Source organism: Lichenostomus cassidix, unplaced genomic scaffold (genome assembly GCF_008360975.1).
Source record: "Lichenostomus cassidix isolate B80296 unplaced genomic scaffold, HeHo_3.0 HiC_scaffold_40, whole genome shotgun sequence".
Classification (NCBI taxonomy): Eukaryota; Metazoa; Chordata; class Aves; order Passeriformes; family Meliphagidae; genus Lichenostomus; species Lichenostomus cassidix.
Window position 1 is genome coordinate 1,473,966 of NW_028147459.1, and position 19,461 is coordinate 1,493,426.

Here is a 19,461-nt window from a genome sequence, read left to right on the forward strand (position 1 = left end):
CCCATCCTGATCTATGGGGCTGGGGGATCTATGGGGCTGCTATGGGGGATCTATAGGATTTTGGGGGATATCTATGGGGCAGGGTTATCTATGGGTCAGCCCCACAGGGACTCACAGAGGCATCCCTGGATGCTGTAGCACGCCCGGAACTGCACTGTCCCCATCCCTATCTATGGGATTTGGGGTTTCTCTATGGGATTTGGGGTATCTCTATGGGGCAGGGTTATCTATGGGGCAGGGGTATCTATGGGGCAGGGGTATCTATGGGTCAGCCCCACACTCACAGAGGCATCCCTGGATGCTGTAGCACGCCCGGAACTGCACTGTTCCCATCCCTATCTATGGGGTTTGGGGTTTCTCTATGGGATTTGGGGTTTCTCTATGGGATTTGGGGTTTCTCTATGGGATTTGGGGTATCTATGGGGCAGGGGTATCTATGGGTCAGCCCCACAGGGACTCACGGAGGCACCCCTGGATGCTGTAGCACGCCCGGAACTGCTCTGTTCCCATCCTGATCTATGGGGCTGGGGGATCTATGGGGCAGCTATGGGGGATCTATAGGATTTTGGGGGATATCTATGGGGCAGGGTTATCTATGGGGCAGCCCCACAGGGACTCACGGAGGCAGCCCTGGATGCTGTAGCACGCCCGGAACTGCTCTGTTCCCATCCCTATCTATGGGATTTGGGGTTTCTCTATGGGGCTGGGGTATCTATCTATGGGGCAGGGTTATCTATGGGGCAGCCCCACACTCACAGAGGCACCCCTGGATGCTGTAGCACGCCCGGAACTGCACGGTCCCCGCGCCGCCGCCCGCCGTGGGGCAGGAGGGACCCCCGGCCCTGTGCCCCACACAGCCCCGCGAGCGCCGCTGCTGCCCCACCGTGCTCCTGCAGGCGATGTCGCCCCACAGGGGCCGGGCGCAGGGGCTCCACGCGCCCCACGGACCCCAGTGGGGCGGGTCTGTGGGGCGGGGGGGTCACCGGAGGTCACCGGGGGTCACCAAGGGTCACCCAGTGTCACCCAGCCCCACCGAGCCCCACCGAGCCCCCCAGGTGCCCCATGGGGAGGGGGGAGATGTGGGGATGCCGCCCATCCAAGCCCCGCCCCTTTCAGCCCCGCCCCTTGTAGCCCCGCCCATTTCAGCCCCACCCATCCAAGCCCCGCCCCTTTCAGCCCCACCCATCCAAGCTCCGCCCCTTTTGCCCCGTCTTGCCAAGCCACGACCCTCTCAGCCCCACCCCTCCAAGCCCCGCCCATTTTATCCCCACCCATCCAAGCCCCGCCCCCGAAGCCCCGCCCCCTGACCTGGGCAGAGAGCCTTGATCTCCTATAGGCTCCACCCACCCAAGCCCCGCCCCTTTAAGCCCCACCCTTTCAAACCCCGCCAATTTTCGCCCCGCCCTCTTTGACCCCACCCATCCAATCCTCCCCCTTTTAACTCCACCCTTCCAACCCCACCCCTTTCAGCCCCACCCCTTCAAGCTCAGCCCCTTTCAGCCCCACCTCCAGGTCCCGCCCCTTGAGACCCCACCCATCCAAACCCCGCCCTTTAAGCCCCACACCATCCAAGCCACGCCCATTTGACACCGCCCCTTTAAGCCCCGCCCCCGAAGCCTCTCCCCTCACCTGGGAATGGATCCTTGATCTCCTATAGGCTCCACCCCCTCCAAGCCCCACCCATCCAAGCCCCGCCCTTTTGTCCCCACCCAGTCAAACCCCGCCCTTTTCCCCTCCACCCATCCAAGCCCCGCCCCTTTTGACCTCACCCGTTCAAACCACGCCTCTCTCACTCCCCCTTGAAGCCCCGCCCCTTTAACCCCCACCCCACCAAGCCCCGCCCATTTTGACCCCAGCTCAGCCCCTCCCCTTTCCCCCACCCAGCCAAGCCACGCCCCTCCAAGCCCCGCCCCCTTATGAACCACCTCGCCAAGCCACGCCCCCTTTTGACCCCACCCTTTCAAAACCTGCCTCGGCCCCGCCCTTTAAGCCCACCCTTTCTGACCCCACCCATTCAACCCCACCCTTTAACCTCACCCTTCAAGCTCCACCCTTCACCCCACCACCCAGCCCCGCCTCACATCCAAACCACGCCCATTTTAACCCCACCCATCCAAACCCCACCCCTTTAAGCCACGCCCTTTTTACCCCACCCAGTCAAACCCCGCCCCTTTCAGCTCCACCCCTTTTTTACCCCACCACCCCCGGCCACGCCCCTCACATCCAAACCACGCCCATTTTGACCCCACCCATCCAAGCCCCACCCCCTCCAGGCCCCGCCCCCTCACCTGGGCAGGGATCCTTGATCTCCTACAGGCTCCACCCTCCAAGCCCCACCCATCCAAGCCCCGCCCTTTTACCCCACCTCAAATCCTACCCATTTTAGCCCCACCCTCCAAGCCCCGCCCTTTTGACCCCACCCCATTCAAACCCCACTCCCTTAGGCCCCACCCCTCCAAGCCCCGCCCCTCCAGCCCCACCCCTTCAGGCCCCGCCCCTCACCCGGGCACTGCTCTCGGCTCCCGCAGGTTCCCCGCCGTGACTCCGCCCCCTCGCAGCCACGCCCCCCGTGTTTTGGGGAGGGGGCGTCGCAGGCGCGCCGCAGCGTGACCCCGCCCAGCCCGCACGTCACCGGACAGGGCGTGGCCGGAGACCACGCCCCCCACGCGCCGTCCACTGGGGAGAGGGGGAAAGGGGGCGGGGTTAGGGGAAGCCACGCCCACCTGGGGGTGGTTTGGGGGTCTGGGGGTTCCTGGGGGGTTTGGGGAATTCATGAGGGCCCCAGGGGGGGCTGGGGGTGGTTTGGGGTTCCCAGGGAGGGTCCCGGGGGGGTCTCGGGGAGTTCCTGGGGGGTCTTGGAGTGTCCCTGGGGGTCCCAGGGGGTCTCAGGGGTCTCTCAGGGGTCTCTCAGGGGTATCTCCCGGGGGTTTCAGGGGGTCTCAGGGGGTCTCAGGGGGTCTCTCAGGGGGTCTCAGTGGTCTCTCAGGGGGTCTCAGGGGGTCTCAGGGGTCCCAGGCTGTCCCCGGGGGTCCCTGGGGGTCTCAGTGGTCTCTCAGGGTGTCCCCGGGGGTCTCGGGGGTCTCTCAGTGGTCTCTCAGGGGGTCTCAATGGTCTCTCAGGGGTCCCTGGGGGTCTCTCAGGGGGTCTCTCACCCGGGCAGGGGGGCAGCCCCGGGCACGGCTCTCTCTCGGCCCCTTTCCCGTCGCACGGAGCTCCGGGAGGGTCGCGGGAAGGCTCGGGGGAGTCGCAGCGGCGCGCGCGGCTCCGGCTGGGCTCCGAGCCCCCCGACGACCCCCGGCACGACCCCGAGCACGACCCCCACGGGCCCCAGGCGCCCCACGCCCCGGCGACTGCGGGGGGAAAGGGGTTGGGGTCTGTACTGGCAGGCCAGACCCCTCCCCAAACCCTCCCGACCCCTCCCCAGCCCTTCCCGACCCTCTCCCGACCCCTCCTCACCAATTTCCGTCCTTTCCCGACCCCTCCTCACTTTTTCCCGACCCCTCCCCATCCATTCCCGACCTCTTCCCGACTCTCTCCCGACCCCTCCTCAACATTTCCGCCCTTTCCCGACCCCTCCCCACCACTTCCCGACCCCTCCTCATCCCTTCCCATCTCCTCCCGACCCCTCCCCAGCCCCTCCCGACTCTTCCCGACCCTTCTCCACCCATTCTCGACCCCTCCTCGCTTCTTCCCGACTCTTCCCGACCCCTCCTCAACCTTTCCGTCCTTTCCCGACCCCTCCTCAATCCCTCCAGGCCTCTTCCCGCTTTTTCCCGACCCTTTTCCGACCCTTCCCCACCCTTTCCCGACTCCTCTCGACCCCTCCTCACTTCTTCCCGACCCCTCCCCACCTCTTTCCTGCCCCTTCCCGACCCCTCCTCATCCGTTCCCAGCCCTTCCCGACCCCTCCTCACTTCTTCCCGACTCTTTCCTGCCCCTTCCCGACCCCTCCCCATCCATTCCCATCTCCTCCCGACCCTTCCCCAGCCCCTCCAGACTCTTCCCGACCCCTCCTCACCAGTTTCCGCTTTTTCCCGACCCCTCCCCAATCCTTCCAGACCTCTTCCCGACCCTTCCCCACCCTTCCTGACCCTTTCCAGCCCTTCCGCCCCCTCCCCCACTTTTTTTCCCTGACCCTCATCCATTTCCACCCTTCCGGACTCTTCCCGACCCTTCCTCACTTTTTCCCGACCCCTCCTCACCAATTTCCACTCTTTTCCGACCCTTCCCCCTACTTCCCGACCTCTTCCCGACCCTTTCCCGACCCCGCCTCAACCTTTCCGTCCTTTCCCGACCCCTCCCCACTTTTTCCCGACCCCTCCCCACCCATTCTCGACCCCTCCCCACCCCTTTCCGCGCCTTCCCCACCCTTCCAGCCCCTTCCCGACCCCTCCTCATCCCTTCCCGACCCTCCTCATCCATTCCCATCCCTTCCTGACCCTCCCCAGCCCCCTTCCCTCACCTTCCCGACTCTTTCCTTCCCCTTCCGACCCCTCCCCACTTTTTCCCGACCCTCCTCACCAGTTTCCCGACCCCTCCCAATTTTCCAGACCTTTTCCCGACCCCTCCCCACCCTTCCTGACCCTTTCCAGCCCCTTTCCGACCCCTCCTCACTTTCCCTCCCCTCCCCGCCTCTCCCCTCCCCCCAGTTGTCGCCTGCCGTCCCCTCCCCCTCACCGGGACACTCCTCGGTGTCACCCTGGCACTGTCGCGTCTCCTGGCTGTCGCCAGAGCCACACGTCCCCCCGCAGCGGGCAGGTGGCTCCGAGCAGCTCCTGTCGCGCCGCTGCACACCTGAGCCGCAGGTGACAGAGCAGCTGCCCCACGGTGACCACGAGCTCCAGCTGCCCGCCACTGGGGACAGGATGGGGACAGGTGACATCTGGGTGTCCGGTGTCCCCACTGGTCATCTCGGTGTTCCTCACTGGTCATCTCTGTGCCCCCAGTGTGTCCCCACTGGTCATCTCTGTGTCCCCTCAGTGTCCCCACAGGTCATCTCTGTGTCCCCTCAGTGTCCCCAGTGGTCATCTCTGTGTCCCCTCAGGTCACCTCTGTGTCCCCTCAGTGTCCCCAGTGTCCTCACTGGTCATCTCTGTGTCCCCTCAGTGTCCCCAGTGTCCCCTCAAGTCACCTCTGTGTCCCCACAGGTCATCTCTGTGTCCCCAGATCACCCCCAGCCATGTCCCCATTGTCCCCACAGGTCATCCCTGTGTCCCTCAGTGTCCCCAGTGTCCCCTTAGGTCACCCCCAGGGTCACCTCTGTGTCCCCAATGTCCCCACGGGTCATCTCTGTGTCCCCTCAGGCCACCTCCGTGTCCCCAGTGTCCCCTCAGGTCACCACCAGGGTCATCTCTGTGTCCTCTCAGTGTCCCCAATGTCCCCACGGGTCATCTCTGTGTTCCCACAGGTCACCTCTGTGTCCCCAGTGTCCCCTCAAGTCACCTCTGTGTCCCCACAGGTCACCCCCAGGGTCACCACCGTGTCCCCAATGTCCCTTCAGGTCACCTCTGTGTCCTCAATATCCCCACAGGCCATCTCTGTGTCCCCTCAGGTCATCCCTGTGTCCCCAGTGTCCCCACGGGTCACCCCCAGGGTCACCTCTGTGTCCCCTCAGGTCACCCCCACAGCCTTCGTGTCTCCATTGTGTCCCCAGTGTCCCCTCAGGTCACCTTCAGGGTCACCTCCATGTCCCCAGTGTCCCCACAGGTCATCTCTGTGTCCCCTCAGGTCACCTCAATGTCCCCAGTGTCCTCTCAGGTCACCCCCAGTGTCACCACCATGTCCCCAGTGTCCCCACAGGTCACCCCCAGGGTCCCCTCTCTGTCCCCAGTGTCCCCACAGGTCACCCCCAGGGTCCCCTCTCTGTCCCCAGTGTCCCCACGGGTCACCTCTGTGTCCTCACAAGTGACCACCGTGTCCCCAGTGTCCCCTCAGGTCACCTCCATGTTCCCAGTGTCCCCTCAGGTCATCCCTGTGTCCCCACCGTGTCCCCCTAGGTCACCTCTGTGTCCCCAGTGTCCCCCCAGGTCATCTCTGTGTCCCCACAGGTCATCTCTGTGTCCCCACAGGTCACCCCCAGGGTCATCTCTGTGTCCCTCAGTGTCCCCAGTGTCCCCACAGGTCACCCCCAGGGTCACCACCATGTCCCCAGTGTCCCCTCAGGCCACCCCTGTGTCCCCACAGGTCACTCCAATGTCCCCACAGGTAACCCCCAGGGTCACCTCTGTGTCCCCAATGTCCCACAGGTCACCCCCCTGTCCCCTTGGTGTCTCCCCCACGTGTCCCCATGTCCCCTCTGGGTGTCCCCATGTCCCTCCCTGTCCCCAATGTCCCCCCATGTCCCCATCATGTCCCCCCATGTCCCCAGTGTCCCTCCCTGTCCCCAGTGTCCCTCCATGTCCCACCGGCGCAGCACGGCATGTCACACGCCCTCAGCTGCCACTCGCTGGTGTCACCATTGTCGCCGGCCGGGCTGCGGCTCCGCCCCCTCAGCTGTGTCCCCTCGCCGCAGGTCACCGAGCAGTGGCTCCAGGCTGTCCAGGGTCCCCACTGGCCCTGCCTGGGGACAGGGGACAGACGGGGTCAGCCGGGGTCACCTGGGTCACCTGGGGTCACCTGGGGTCACCTGGGGTCACCTGGGGACAGCTGGGTCACTCAGTGTCACCCAGGGTCACCTGGGGACAGCTGGGTCACTCAGTGTCACCTGGGTCCACCCAGGGTCACTCAGTGTCCCCAGAGTCACTAAGGGTCACCAGGATCACCTGAGGTCACTCAGTGTCACTTGGGGTCACTCAGCGTCCCCTAGGGTCACCCAGGGTCACTCAGGGTCACAAAGCCACCTGGGAGTCACCAGGGTCACTCAGTGTCCCCAGAGTCCCCCAGGGTCACTCAGTGTCCCCCAGGGTCATTCAGTGTCACTCAGGGTCACTCGGGGTCACTCAGTGTCACCTGGAGTCACCCGGGGTCACCTGGGTCACCCAGTGTCACTCAGGGTCACCCAGGGTCACCTGGGGTCACCAGGGTCACTCAGTGTCCCCAGAGTCACCCAGGGTCAGTCAGAGTCACTCAGTGTCACTCAGTGTCCCCAGAGTCACCCAGGGTCAGTCAGAGTCATTCAGTGTCACTCAGTGTCACCAGAGTCACTCACGGTCACTCAGGGTCACTCAGTGTCCCCCAGGGTCACCCAGGGTCACTCAGGGTCCCCAGAGTCACTCAGTGTCACCTGGGGTCACCTGGGTCACCTGGGGACAGCTGAGTCACCTGGGGTCACCTGGGTCACTCAGGGTCACCCAGTGTCACTCAGTGTCACCTGGGGTCACCTGGGGACAGCTGAGTCACCTGGGGTCACCTGGGTCACTCAGGGTCACCCAGTGTCACTCAGTGTCACCTGGGTCCATCCAGGGTCACTCAGTGTCCCTCCCCTCCCCGGTGGGCGGGGCTAAAAGGGGCGCAGCTCATTCGTGGGCGTGGCTTGGGTGGGTGTGGCCACCAATGGGCGTGGCTCAGTGTGGGCGTGGCCTGGATGGGTGTGGCTCTTTGTAGGCGTGGCTAACTGTGGGCGTGGCTCATTGTGGGCGTGGTCTGGGTGGGCGTGGCTATCACTGGGCGTGGCTCTATAAACGTGGTCATTTGGGGCGTGGCCTGGATGGGTGTGGCTCATTATGGGCGTGGCCTAAGTGGGCGTGGCTATCAGTGGGCGTGGCTCTGTAAGCATGTATTTTGTGGGCGTGGCTTATCGGGGGGGTGGCCTGGATGGGCGTGGCCATCAGTGGGCATGGCTCTATATGCATGGTCTGGATGGGCGTGGCCATCAGTGGGCGTGGCTAATTTGTGGGAGTGGGTTGGGTGGGCGAGGCTATCGATGGGCGTGGCTCGCGATGGGCGTGGTCTGGGTGGGCGTGGCTTATCGGGGCGCGGTCTGAATGGGCGTGGCTGCAGTGGGCGTGACTATAGGCGTGGTCTTTGTGGGCGTGGCTTAGGGCGTGGTCTGGATGGGCGTGGCTCTATAGGAATTGGCTTTGTGGGCGTGGCTATTATGGGCGTGGCTATCAGTGGGCGTGGCTAACCGGCAGGACAGGCAGTGGCCCTGTGGGCGGAGCTTGTAGCCGTAGGCGGGGTTGAGGCAGCAGTCAGCCAATGGGAGTTGCTCATCCGCCAGCGGCTCGGCGCAGGCTCCGCCCCCTTCGGCGTTGGCTCCGCCCCCTTCGCCATCCTCGGCCAATCGGGTGAAGCACCACACGGGCGTGGCCGCTGGGGGGGGCGTGGCCAGGAGGGGTCAGCGGGAGGTCAGGGGGTGAACCAGTTCCTCCCAGTTCCTCCCAGTTCCTCCCAGTTCCAGTTCCTCCCAGTGCTCCCAGTATCCTCCCAGTGCTCTCCCAGTATTCCCAGTTCCTCTCAGTTCCTCCCAGTGCCCTCCCAGTATCCCCAGTGCCCTCCCAGTGCCCTCCCAGTGCCCTCCCAGTGCTCCCAGTATCCTCCCAGTTCCTCTCAGTTCCTCCAATATCCTACCAGTATCCTCCCAGTATCCTCCCAGTATCCCCAGTTGTCCCCAGTCCCCTTCCAGTGCCCCCAGTATCCTCCCAGTTCTCTCCCAGTGCATTCCTAGTACCTCCAGTGCTCCCAGTATCCTCCCAGTATCCTCCCAGTGCTCCCAGTATCCTCCCAGTTCCCTCCCAGTGCTCTCTCAGTATCCTCCCAGTTCCTCCCAGTTCCTCCCAGTATCCTGCCAGTATTGTCCCAGTGCTCCTAGTGCCCTCCCAGTGCTCCCAGTATCCTCCCAGTATCCCCAGTTCCCCCCAGTGCCCTCCCAGTTCCTCCCAGTAACCTTATTTCTCCCCAGCTCTGCCCTCCCAGTTCCTCCCAGTTCCTCCCAGTATCTTCCCAATCCTCCCAGTGCCCCCAGTGCTCCCAGTTCTGCCCTCCCAGTGCCGCCAGTACCCTCCCAGTCCACCCCAGTAACCCCAGTTCCTCCCAGTTGTTCCCTCCCAGTGCCCCCAGCCCTCCTCCCAGTTCCTCCCAGTGCCCTCCCAGTATCCTCCCAGAGCTCCCAATGCCCTCCCAGTACCCCCAGTTCCCCCTCCCAGTGCCCACAGCCCCCTCCCAGTGCCCTCCCAGTATCCTCCCAGTATTCCCAGTGCCCTCCCAGTTCCCCCAGCCTCCCTCCCAGTATTCCCAGTACCCCCAGTTCCCTCCCAGTTCCCCCCAGATCTTCCCAGTTCCCCCTAGCTCTGCTCCCCCAGTACTCCCAGTTCTTCCCAGTGCCCCCAGTTCCCCCAGCCTCCCTCCCAGTTACCTCCCAGTATTCCCAGTTCTCTCCCAGTGCCCTCCCAGTCCACCCCAGTATCCTCCCAGTGCTCCCAGTGCCTCCCCAGTGCCTTCCCAGTACCCCCAGCCTCCCTCCCAGTTCCCTCCCAGTGTTCTCCCAGTGTTCCCAGTACCCCCAGTGTCCTCTCCAGTGTCCTCCCAGTTCCTCCCAGCTCTCCCCAGTATCCTCCCAGTGCCTTCCCAGTACCCCCGTTCCCTCCCAGTTCCCTCCCAGCACCCCCAGCCTTCCTCCCAGTATCCTCCCAGTATCCTCCCAGTGCTCTCCCAGTATCCTCCCAGTCCCTCCCAGTACTCCCAATGCCGTCCCAGCTCCCTCCCAGTATTCCCAGTTTCCCCAGCTTTCCCTCCTAGTCCCCACAGCCCCACTCCAGTGCCCTCCCAGTATTCCCAGTCCCTCCCAGTATCCTCCCAGTTCCCCCAGCTCCCCCTCCCAGTCCTTCCCAGTTCCCTCCCAGTACTCCCAGTTCCCTCCCAGTACTCCCAGTTCCCTCCCAGTATTCCCAGTTCCCTCCCAGTATTCCCAGTCCCCCCAGCTCTCCCTCCCAGTTCCCTCCCAGTACTCCCAGTTCCCTCCAGCTCCCACCCAGTTCCCTCCCAGTATCCCCAGTCCCCAGTTTCCCGTTCCCAGTCCCTCCCAGTGCTCCCAGTGCCCCCAGTACCAGCCGCCCCCAGTTCCCTCCCAGTATCCCCAGTTCCCCCAGCTCTCCCTCCCAGTCCATCCCAGTAATCCCAGTGCTCCCAGTGCCCTCCCAATGTCCTCCCAGTACTCCCAGTATCCTCCCAGTACCCCCAGACTCCCTTCCAGTCCCTCCCAGTATCCCCAGTTCCCTCCCAGCCCCCTCCCAGTATCCCCAGTCCCCCCAACTCTCCCTCCCAGTATTCCCAGTTCCCTCCCAGTACTCCCAGTATCCTCCCAGTTCCCTCCAGCTCCCTCCCAGCTCCCTCCCAGTATCCCCAGTCCCCCCAGCTCTCCCTCCCAGTACCCCCAGTCCCTCCCAGTGCTCCCAGTTCCCCCAGTACCGGCCGCCCCCAGCCCCGCGCCGAGCAGCACCAGGATGAACCCCAAGGAGGTCGCCATGGGGCTAGCGGGAAGTGTGGGGGAGGGGCTGCCCTTCCCCTCCCCTCCCCCACCCCTTCCCCTCCCCTCCCCCACCCCGGCACCGCCCCTCCCCCACCCGCCCCGCCCCAACCCCCAAATTCCGCTTTTTTCACCCAATTTTTATTACAAAAAAAAAAAAGAAAAACCAAAAAAAAAATTTCGACATCGAAAGGGATGGGGGAGGGGAGGGGGAGGAGCTTCGAGGGTTGTGGGCGTGGCTTGTGGTGGGCGTGGCTTGTGGTGGGCGTGGCCAGGAGTGGGCGTGGTCAGGAGTGGGCGTGGCCTGGGTGGGCGTGGCCTCAGGGCGCCTCGCTGAAGCGTGTCACCGCGCCGGGGCGGGGCCGGCTGGGGGGCTGGGGGGGGACAGCGGGGTCACTCGGGGTCACCGAGGTCACCCCAGTGTGTCCCCAGTGTGTCCCTGGATCCTCACAGTCCCTCCCAGTGTGTCCCCAGTGTCCCTCCCGTGTCCTCCCCAGTGTCCCCAGTGTCACCTCTGGCTGCCACCACCCCAGTGTCCCCAGTCCCTCCCAATGTCCCTCCCAGTGTCCTCAATCTCCCCCAGTGTCCCCAGTGTCCTCCCAGTCCTCCCAGTGTCCCTCCCAGTGTCCCTCCCAGTATTCCCAGTGTCCCCAGTGTCCCTCCCAGTGTCCCCAGTGTCCCTCCCAGTGTCCCTCCCAGTGTCCCCAGCGTCCCTCCCAGTGTCCCCAATGTCCTCAATCTCCCCCAGTGTTCCCAATGTCCTCCCCAGTGTCCCCAATGTCCTCCCCAGTGTCCCTTCCAGTGTCCCCAGTGTGTCCCCAGTGTCCCTCCCAGTCACTGCCAGTGTCTCTAATGTCCCTCCCAGTATTCCCAGTGTCCCTCCCAGTGTCCCTGGTTCCTCCCCCAGTGTCCCCAGTGTCACCTCTGGCTGCCACCACCCCAGTGACCCCCCAGTCCCTCCCAGTGTCTCCAGTGTCCTCCCCAGCGTCCCCAGTGTCCCCACTGTCCCTCCCAGTGTCCCCAGTGTCCCTTCCAGTGTCCCTCCCAGTGTCCCCAGTGTCCCTGGATCCTCCCAGTCACTCCCAGTCCCCCCAGTATCCCCAGTGTCCCCAAGTGTCCCCATTGTCTCTCCCAGTATCCCCAGTCCCTCCCAGTCCCTCCCAATGTCCCCGATGTCCCCAATGTCCCCAGTGTCCCCACTATCCCTAATGTCCCCAATGTCCCCAGTCCCTCCCACTGTCCCCTCTGTCCTTGCTGTCACCTCCGGCCGCCTCCTGCCCAGCCCGCTGCCCCCCAATATCCCCACTACCCCCAATGTCCCCAGTCCCTCCCAGTGTCCCCAGTGTCCCCAATGTCCCCTCAGTGTCCCCACTGTCACCTCGGGTCTCCTCCTGCCCAGCCTGCTGCCCTCCAGTGTCCCCAGTCCCTCCCAGTGTCCCCACTATCCCCGATGTCCCCAGTATCCCCACTGTCCCCAGTCTCTCCCAGTGTCCCCAATGTCCCCAGTGTCCCCAATGTCCCCGATGTCCCCAATGTCCCCGATGTCCCCAGACTCCCAATGTCCCCGATGTCCCCAGACTCCCAATGTCCCCAGTCCCTCCCACTGTCCCCCGTGTCCCCGATGTCCCCGCTATCCCCAATGTCCCCACTGTCCCCATTGTCCCCAACGTCCCCAATGTCCCCAATGTCCCCAATGTCCCCAACGTCCCCAATGTCCCCAATGTCCCCAATGTCCCCAGTGTCCCCAATGTCCCCGATGTCCCCAATGTCCCCGATGTCCCCGATGTCCCCAGACTCCCAATGTCCCCAGTCCCTCCCACTGTCCCCAGTGTCCCCGATGTCCCTGCTATCCCCAATGTCCCCAGTGTCCCCGATGTCCCCAGTCCCTCCCAGTGTCCCCACTATCCCCAGTGTCCCCAAGGTCCCCAGTGTCCCCTCTGTCTTCAGTGTCCCCATTGTCACCTCGGGTCTCCTCCTGCCCAGCCCGCTGCCCCCCAATGCCCTGACTATCCCCAGTGTCCCCAGTGTCCCTGATGTCCCCACTGTCCCCAGTGTCCCCATTGTCCCCAGTCCCTCCCAGTGTCCCTGCTGTCCCCTCAGTGTCCCCATTGTCACCTCGGGTCTCCTCCTGCCCAGCCCGCTGCCCTCCTTCCAGCCCATCGCCTGCAGCATCCTGCAGCCCAGAGCAGCGTCCCGGGGCGGCTCGGTGTCCCTGCGGGGTGTCACACAGCGTCACCTCAGTGTCACCAGGGGCACCTCAGTGTCACACAGGGTCACCTCAGTGTCACACAGGGTCACCAGGGTCACACAGGGGCACCTCGGGGCACCCAGGGTCACCTCAGTGTCACCCAGGGTCACACAGGGTCACCAGGGTCACCTCAGTGTCACACAGGGTCACCCAGGGGTCACACAGGGTCACCTCAGTGTCATCAGGGTCACCTCAGTGTCACCACAGGGTCACCCAGGGTCACCTCAGGGTCACCTAGGATCACCTATGGTCACCCCAGGGGGGGAAATGTCACCTCAGGGTCACCTCAGGGTCACCTCGAGGTCACCCAGGGTCACCTCAGGGTCACCTTGGGGGGAAATGTCACCCCAGGGTCACCTCGGGATCACCCAGGGTCACCAGGAGGGGATTGTCACCCAGAGGCACCTCAGTGTCACCTCAGTGTCACCTCAGTGTCACCCCAGGATCACCCCAAGGTCACTAGGGGGAATTGTCACCTCCAGGGTCACCATGGGTCACCTCAGGGTCACCTCGGAGTCACCGAGAGTCACCTATGGTCACCCCAGGGTCACCTCGGGGTCACTCAGGGTCACTTCAGGGTCACCAGGGGGGAATTGTCACCTCGGGGTCACCCCAGGGTCACCTCAGGGTCACCTCAGGGTCACCCAGGGTCACCTCCGGGTCACCACGGGGCACCTGGGGTCACCCAGGGTCACCCAGGGTCACGTATGGTCACCTCAGGGTCACCCAGGGTCCCTAAGGGTCACCTCGGGGTCACTTCAGGGTCACCAGGGGGTTTTTTGACAGGGGGGGATTGTCACTTCAGGGTCACCCAGGGTCACCCAGGGTCACCAGGGGGAAATTGTCATCTCCAGGGTCACCTCAGGGTCACCTCGGGGTCACCAGGGGGATTGTCACCTCAGGGTGACCACAGGGTCATTCAGGGTCACCAGGGGGGGAAATGTCACCCCAGGGTCACCTCAGGGTCACCAGGGGGGATTGTCACCCCAGGGTCACCTCAGGGTCACCAGGGGATTGTCACCTCCAGGGTCACCGGGGGGGAATTGTCACCTCCAGGGTCACCTCAGGGTCAAACCCGAATAGGGGAGCTTGGAAACAACCCCAAAAACCATCTCAAAAAATCCCAAAATCACCCCAAAAACATCCCAAAATATCCCCAAAATCACCCCAAAAACACCCCAAAAATACCCCAAAAACATCCCAAAAAATCCCCAAAATCACCCCAAAAACACCCCAAAAATACCCCAAAAAAATTCCCAAAATCACCCCAAAAACATCCCAAAAAAATCCCAAAAATACCCCAAAAAAATCCCCAATTTTGGGGTTTCTCCCCCCACATTTTGGGGTCTTTCCCCCCCCAATTTTGGGGTCTCTCCTCCCCAATTTTGGTGTCTCTCCTGCCTAATTTTGGGGTCTCTCCTCCCCAATTTTGGGGTCTCTCCTCCCCCAATTTTGGGGTCTCTCCTCCCACATTTTTGGGGTCTCACCTCCCCAATTTTGGGGTTTCTCCTCCCTAATTTTGGGGTCTCTCCCGCCCAATTTTGGGGTCTCTCCTCCCCAATTTTGGGGTCTCTCCTGCCCAAATTTTGGGGTCTCTCCCCCCTAATTTTTGGGTTTTTTCCCTCAACTTTTGGGGTCTCTCCCCCCTAATTTTGGGGTCTCTCCCCCCTAATTTTGGGGTCTCTCCTCCCACATTTTGGGGTCTCTCCCCCCATATTTTGGGGTCTCTCCCCCCACATTTTGGGGTCTCTCCTGCCCAATTTTGGGGTCTCTCCTCCCACATTTTTGGGTTTTTTCCCTCAACTTTTGGGGTCTCCCCCCTAATTTTGGGGTCTCTCTCCCCCTCCAGTTTTGGGGTCTCTCCTCCCCTAATTTTGGGGTCTCTCCTCCCCAATTTTGGGGTCTCTCCTCCCCAATTTTGGGATCTCTCCTCCCCAATTTTGGGGTCTCTCCCCCCTAATTTTTGGGTTTTTTCCCTCAACTTTTGGGGTCTCCCCCCTGATTTTGGGGTCTTTTCTCCACCATTTTGGGGTCTCTCCTCCCCAATTTTGGGATTTCTCCTCCCCTAATTTTGGGGTCTCTCCTCCCTAATTTTGGGGTCTCTCCCCCCACATTTTTGGGGTCTCTCCCCCCTAATTTTGGGGTCTCTCCTCCCCAATTTTGGGTTCTCTCCTCCCTAATTTTGGGATCTCTCCTGCCCAATTTTGGGGTCTCACCTCCCACATTTTGGGGTCTCTCCCCCCTATTTTTTGGGGTCTCTCCCCCCACATTTTGGGGTCTCTCCTGGTCAATTTTTGGGGTCTCACCCGGGGTTCTGCCCCCCGAATTTGCGCCGTTTGGGTTCGGGGGTCTCAGGCCCTCCCTGCTTCTCGCGACGCTCGGCGGCTCTGTCGCGATATTTCATCTGGGGAGGGGAGAAAATCCCCAAAATTAGCCCAAAATTAGCCCTAAATTAACCCAAAATTAGCCCAGAATTAGCCCAAAATTAGCCCAGAATTAGCCCAAAATTAGCTCAAAATTACAGCAAAATTATCCCCAAAATTAGCCCAAATTTAGCCCAAAATCACCTTGAAATGCACCCCAGAATAATCTCAAAATTAGCCCAAAATCATCCCAAATCATCCCAAATATTACCCTGAAATTACCCCCAAAATCATCCCAAAACTAGCCCAAAATTATCCCCAAAATCATCCCAAAATTGGCCCAAAATTATCCCCAAAATCACCTCAAAACCACCTCAAAATTATCCCAAAATCTATCCCAAAATTATCCCAAAATCTGCCCAAAATTATCCCCAAGTTAGCCCAAAATTATCCCAAAATCCACCCCAAAATTACCCCCAAAATTACCCCCAAAATCACCACAGTGTCCCCAATGTCCCCTCATCCCTGATGTCCCCGCAATGTCCCCAATGTCCCCAATGTCCCCACTGTCCCCAATGTCCCCAATATCCCCAATATCCCCAGTGTCCCCTCTGTCCCTCACCTTGCTGTCCCCAATGTCCTCAATGTCCCTAATATCCCCAATGTCCCCAGTGTCCCTGATGTCCCCAATATCCCTCTGTCCCTCACCTCGCTGTCCCCAATGTCCCCACTGTTCCCTCAGTGTCCCCAATGTCCTTCCAGTGTCCCCAATGTCCCCCTGTCCCCACTGTCCCCACTGTCCCCAATGTCCCTCACCTCACTGTCCCCAATGTCCTCAATGTCCCCAGTGTCCCCTCTGTCCCCAGTGTGTCCCCAATGTCCCCTCAGTGTCCGCAATGTCCCCAGTGTCCCCAATGTGTCCCCACTGTCCCCTCTGTCCCTCACCTCGCTGTCTCCAATATCCCCTCAGTGTCCCCTCAATGTCCCCAATGTCGCCACTGCCCTATCAGTGTCCCCAATGTCCCCCCAGTGTCCCCAATGTCCCCAATATCCCCAATGTCTCCAATGTCCCCAATATCCCCTCAGTGTCCCCAGTGTCCCCAGTCTCTCCCAATGTCCCCAATGTCCCCAATATCCCCTCAGTGTCCCCAATGTCCCCAATCCCCCCAATGTCCCCTCAATGTCCCCAAAGTCCCCAATGTCCCCAATATCCCAAATGCCCCCAATCCCCACTGTCCACAATGTCCCCCAATGTCCCCAATATGCAGTACCCTGATCCCCACTTGATACAGTAATACAGTGTCCAGTGTCTGATATTCCTTGCTGTCACAATGTGCTTGTGTCATACAGTGATCACACTTGATACAGTAAATACAGTGTCCCACTGATACAGTAATGCAATGTCCCCTCTGTCCTTCACCATAAACAATGCAATATCCCAATGTCCCAGTATCCCAATGTCCCTCTTACTTTAATATTTAGTAATCTGAATATCACAATGTCCCAAATCCCTCAATGTCACACAATCACAATGTCCACCCTGTCCACCCAATGCAATGTCCCTCTGTCCCTGTAAATATCTTATAAGCATGCAATGTCACAATGTCCCCAATGTCCCCAATATCCCCTCAATGTCCCCAAAGTCCCCAGTGTCCCCTATGTCCCCAGTGTCCACAGAGTCCCCAGTGTCCCTCTGTCCCTCACCTCGCTGTCCCCTCTCTCCTCAGCCGCAGCTTGCTGACTTCGCCGCTGCAGCTCCAGGTTTTGCTTTGGGGGCAAAAATGACATTTTGGGGTCCCAAAATCACCCCAGAGTGTCCCCAGGGTGTCCCCAGGGTGTCCCCAGGGTGTCCCCAGGGTGTCCCCAATGTCCCCAAGGTCACAGGGGTGGCTTTGGGGTGTTTTTGGGGTATTTTTGGGTTGGTTTTGGTGTATTTTTGGGGCTGTTTTGGGGTGTTTTTGGGGTGGTTTTGGGGTGTTTTTGGGATGTTTTTGAGGTATTTTTTAGGTATTTTCAGGCTGATTTTGGGTTGTTTTTGGGTTATTTTTGGGTTGGTTTTGGGCTATTTTTGGGCTATTTTCAGGCTGATTTTGGGGTATTTTTGGGGTGGTTTTGGGATTTTTTGGGGTATTTTCAGGCTGATTTTGGGGTATTTTTTGGGTATTTTTGGGTTGTTTTTGGGATATTTTCAGGCTGATTTTGGGATATTTTTTGGGTATTTTTGGGATATTTTTTGGGATATTTTTGGGAATTTTTTGGGTATTTTTGGGGGAATTTTTGGGTTATTTTTGGGGTATTTTGGTGTTTTGGGGTGTTTTTGGGTTGGTTTTGGGGTATTTTCAGGCTGATTTTGGGGTTTTTTTGGGGTATTTTTGGGTTGTTTTTGGTTTTTCAGGCTGATTTTGGGGTATTTTTTGGGTATTTTTGAGTTATTTTTGGGGTATTTTCAGGCTGATTTTGGGGTATTTTTTGGGTATTTTTGAGTTATTTTTGGGGTATTTTCAGGCTGATTTTGGGGTATTTTTGGGGTGGTTTTGAGGTATTTTTTAGGTATTTTTTAGGTATTTTCAGACTGATTTTGGGCTGTTTTTGGGGAATTTTTGGGGTGGTTTTGGGATTTTTTGGGGTATTTCCAGGCTGATTTTGGGGCTGTTTTGGGGTATTTTTGGGTTGTTTTTGGGGTTGTTTTGGAAGTATTTTTGGGGTATTTTTGGGCTAATTTTTTGGGTATTTTCAGGCTGATTTTGGGCTGGTTTTGGGGTATTTTTGGGTTGTTTTTGGATATTTTTTGGGTATTTTCAGGCTATTTTGAGCTGTTTTTAGGGTATTTTTGGGTTGTTTTTGGATATTTTCAGGGAATTTTCTGGGAATTTTGGGAGCTATTTCTGCACTATTTCTGGGATATTTTTGGGATATTTTTGTGATACTTTTAGGATAGTTTTAGGATATTTTTAAGATATTTCTGGGGTATTTTTTGGATACTTTGAGGGAATTTTTGGAGCTATTTCTGCACTATTTCTGGACTATTTTTGGGATATTTTTGTGATCCTTTTAGGATATTTTTAGGGTATTTTTGGGATATTTTTGGGGAATTTTTGGGGTATTTTCAGAGCTATTTTTGCACTATTTCTGGGATATTTTCAGGATATTTTCAGGATATTTTCAGGACATTTTCAGGATATTTTCTGGATACTTTTTTGGATTTTTCGGGGTATTTTCAGAGCTATTTCTGCACTATTTTGGGGATATTTCTGGGATGTTTTTAGGATATTTTCAGGATATTTTCAGGACATTTTCAGGATATTTTTGCCATACTTTCAGGACATTTTCAGGACACTTTTAGGACACTTTTAGGATAATTTCAGGGTACCTTGTGCAGCCCCGAGAGCTGCTGGTGGCGCAGCAGAGCCTCCCTGCTGGGAACTGGGATGTTTCCTGAGACTTTGGGCACAATTTGGGGATATTTTTGGGGTATTTTTTGGAAATTTTCAGGGAATTTTCAGTGAATTTTCTGGGAATTTTGGGGGTTTTTTGGAGCTATTTCTGGGATATTTTTGTGATAGTTTTGGGACATTTCTGGAATATTTTTAGGGTATTTTCAGTGATTTTTCAGAGAATTTTCTGAAAATTTCGAAGCTATTTCTGCACTACTTCTGCGATATTTTTGCGATACTTTAGGAATATTTCTGGGATATTTTTGGGATATTTTTAGGATATTTTCAGGATATTTTTAGGACATTTTTAGGATACTTTTACGATATTTTTAGGATATTTTCAGGACATTTTTTGGATACTTTCAAGATAATTTCAGGATATTTTCAGGAAAATTTCAAAACATTTTCAGGATATTTTCAGGATATTTTTAGGATATTTTCAGGACATTTTCAGGATATTCTCAGGATAATTTCAGGATAATTTCAGGATATTTTCAGGATATTTTTAGGATACTTTTAGTATATTTTTAGGATATTTTCAGGACATTTTTAGGACACTTTCAAGATAATTTCCGGATATTTTCAGGATATTTTTACGATATTTTCAGGACGTTTTTAAAATATTTTCAGGACATTTTCAGGATATTTTCAGAATATTTTCAGGACACTTTCAGGACATTTTCAGGACATTTTTGGGACACTTTTAGGATAATTTCAGGATACCTTGTGCAGCCCCGAGAGCTGCTGGTGGCGCAGCAGAGCCTCCCTGCTGGGGAACTGCCGGCGGCACAGCAAACACGCCAGCTTGGCCCAGTCGGTCAGAGGCTCCTCCTGAATGCCAGAATTGCCAATTCCTCCTCCTCCTCCTCCTCCTCCTCCTCCTCCTCCTCCTCCTCCTCCTCCTCCTCCTCCTCCTCCTCCTCCTCCTCCTCCTCCTCCTCCTCGCTCTCCTTCCTCTTCACTCTCGCTCTCCCCGCTGTAGGCAGCCACCAGCCCTCGGGGGGGGCTCTGGGG

General features: G+C 58.6%; 2 protein-coding genes and 1 long non-coding RNA gene across 7 annotated transcripts in view; 1 reads left to right on the forward strand and 2 right to left on the reverse strand.

The window, feature by feature from the left end:
* Window positions 1–19,461, reverse strand: part of CFP (complement factor properdin) — a 37,948-nt gene that overhangs the window by 5,766 nt on the left and 12,721 nt on the right. The window contains exons 1-7 of one of the 5 annotated variants that reach the window (XM_085046463.1): window positions 10,345–10,457; window positions 8,067–8,250; window positions 6,405–6,559; window positions 4,678–4,854; window positions 3,153–3,350; window positions 2,503–2,676; window positions 757–963 (exon numbers count right to left, since the gene is read on the reverse strand). The exons of the other annotated variants lie outside the window; for them this stretch is intronic. Coding sequence (XP_084902589.1) covers window positions 757–963; window positions 2,503–2,676; window positions 3,153–3,350; window positions 4,678–4,854; window positions 6,405–6,559; window positions 8,067–8,250; window positions 10,345–10,402 — 1,153 coding nt within the window. The 5' untranslated portion in view covers window positions 10,403–10,457. Of the gene's footprint in view, window positions 1–756; window positions 964–2,502; window positions 2,677–3,152; window positions 3,351–4,677; window positions 4,855–6,404; window positions 6,560–8,066; window positions 8,251–10,344; window positions 10,458–19,461 lie in introns of those variants that run through there. 5 annotated transcript variants of the gene reach the window in all.
* LOC146422473 (uncharacterized) lies at window positions 8,239–8,940 on the forward strand. Its single transcript, XR_014848176.1, has 3 exons — window positions 8,239–8,311; window positions 8,688–8,728; window positions 8,854–8,940. It is a non-coding gene; the product is annotated as an uncharacterized LOC146422473 (long non-coding RNA).
* The window catches only part of LOC146422474 (RNA-binding protein 10-like), a 9,884-nt gene continuing 1,069 nt past the window's right edge, over window positions 10,647–19,461 (reverse strand). Inside the window, exons 2-6 of the mRNA XM_085046187.1 lie at window positions 19,171–19,455; window positions 16,718–16,780; window positions 14,957–15,054; window positions 12,518–12,614; window positions 10,647–10,776 (exon numbers count right to left, since the gene is read on the reverse strand). Coding sequence (XP_084902313.1) covers window positions 10,723–10,776; window positions 12,518–12,614; window positions 14,957–15,054; window positions 16,718–16,780; window positions 19,171–19,455 — 597 coding nt within the window. The 3' untranslated portion in view covers window positions 10,647–10,722. The remainder of the gene's footprint in view (window positions 10,777–12,517; window positions 12,615–14,956; window positions 15,055–16,717; window positions 16,781–19,170; window positions 19,456–19,461) is intronic.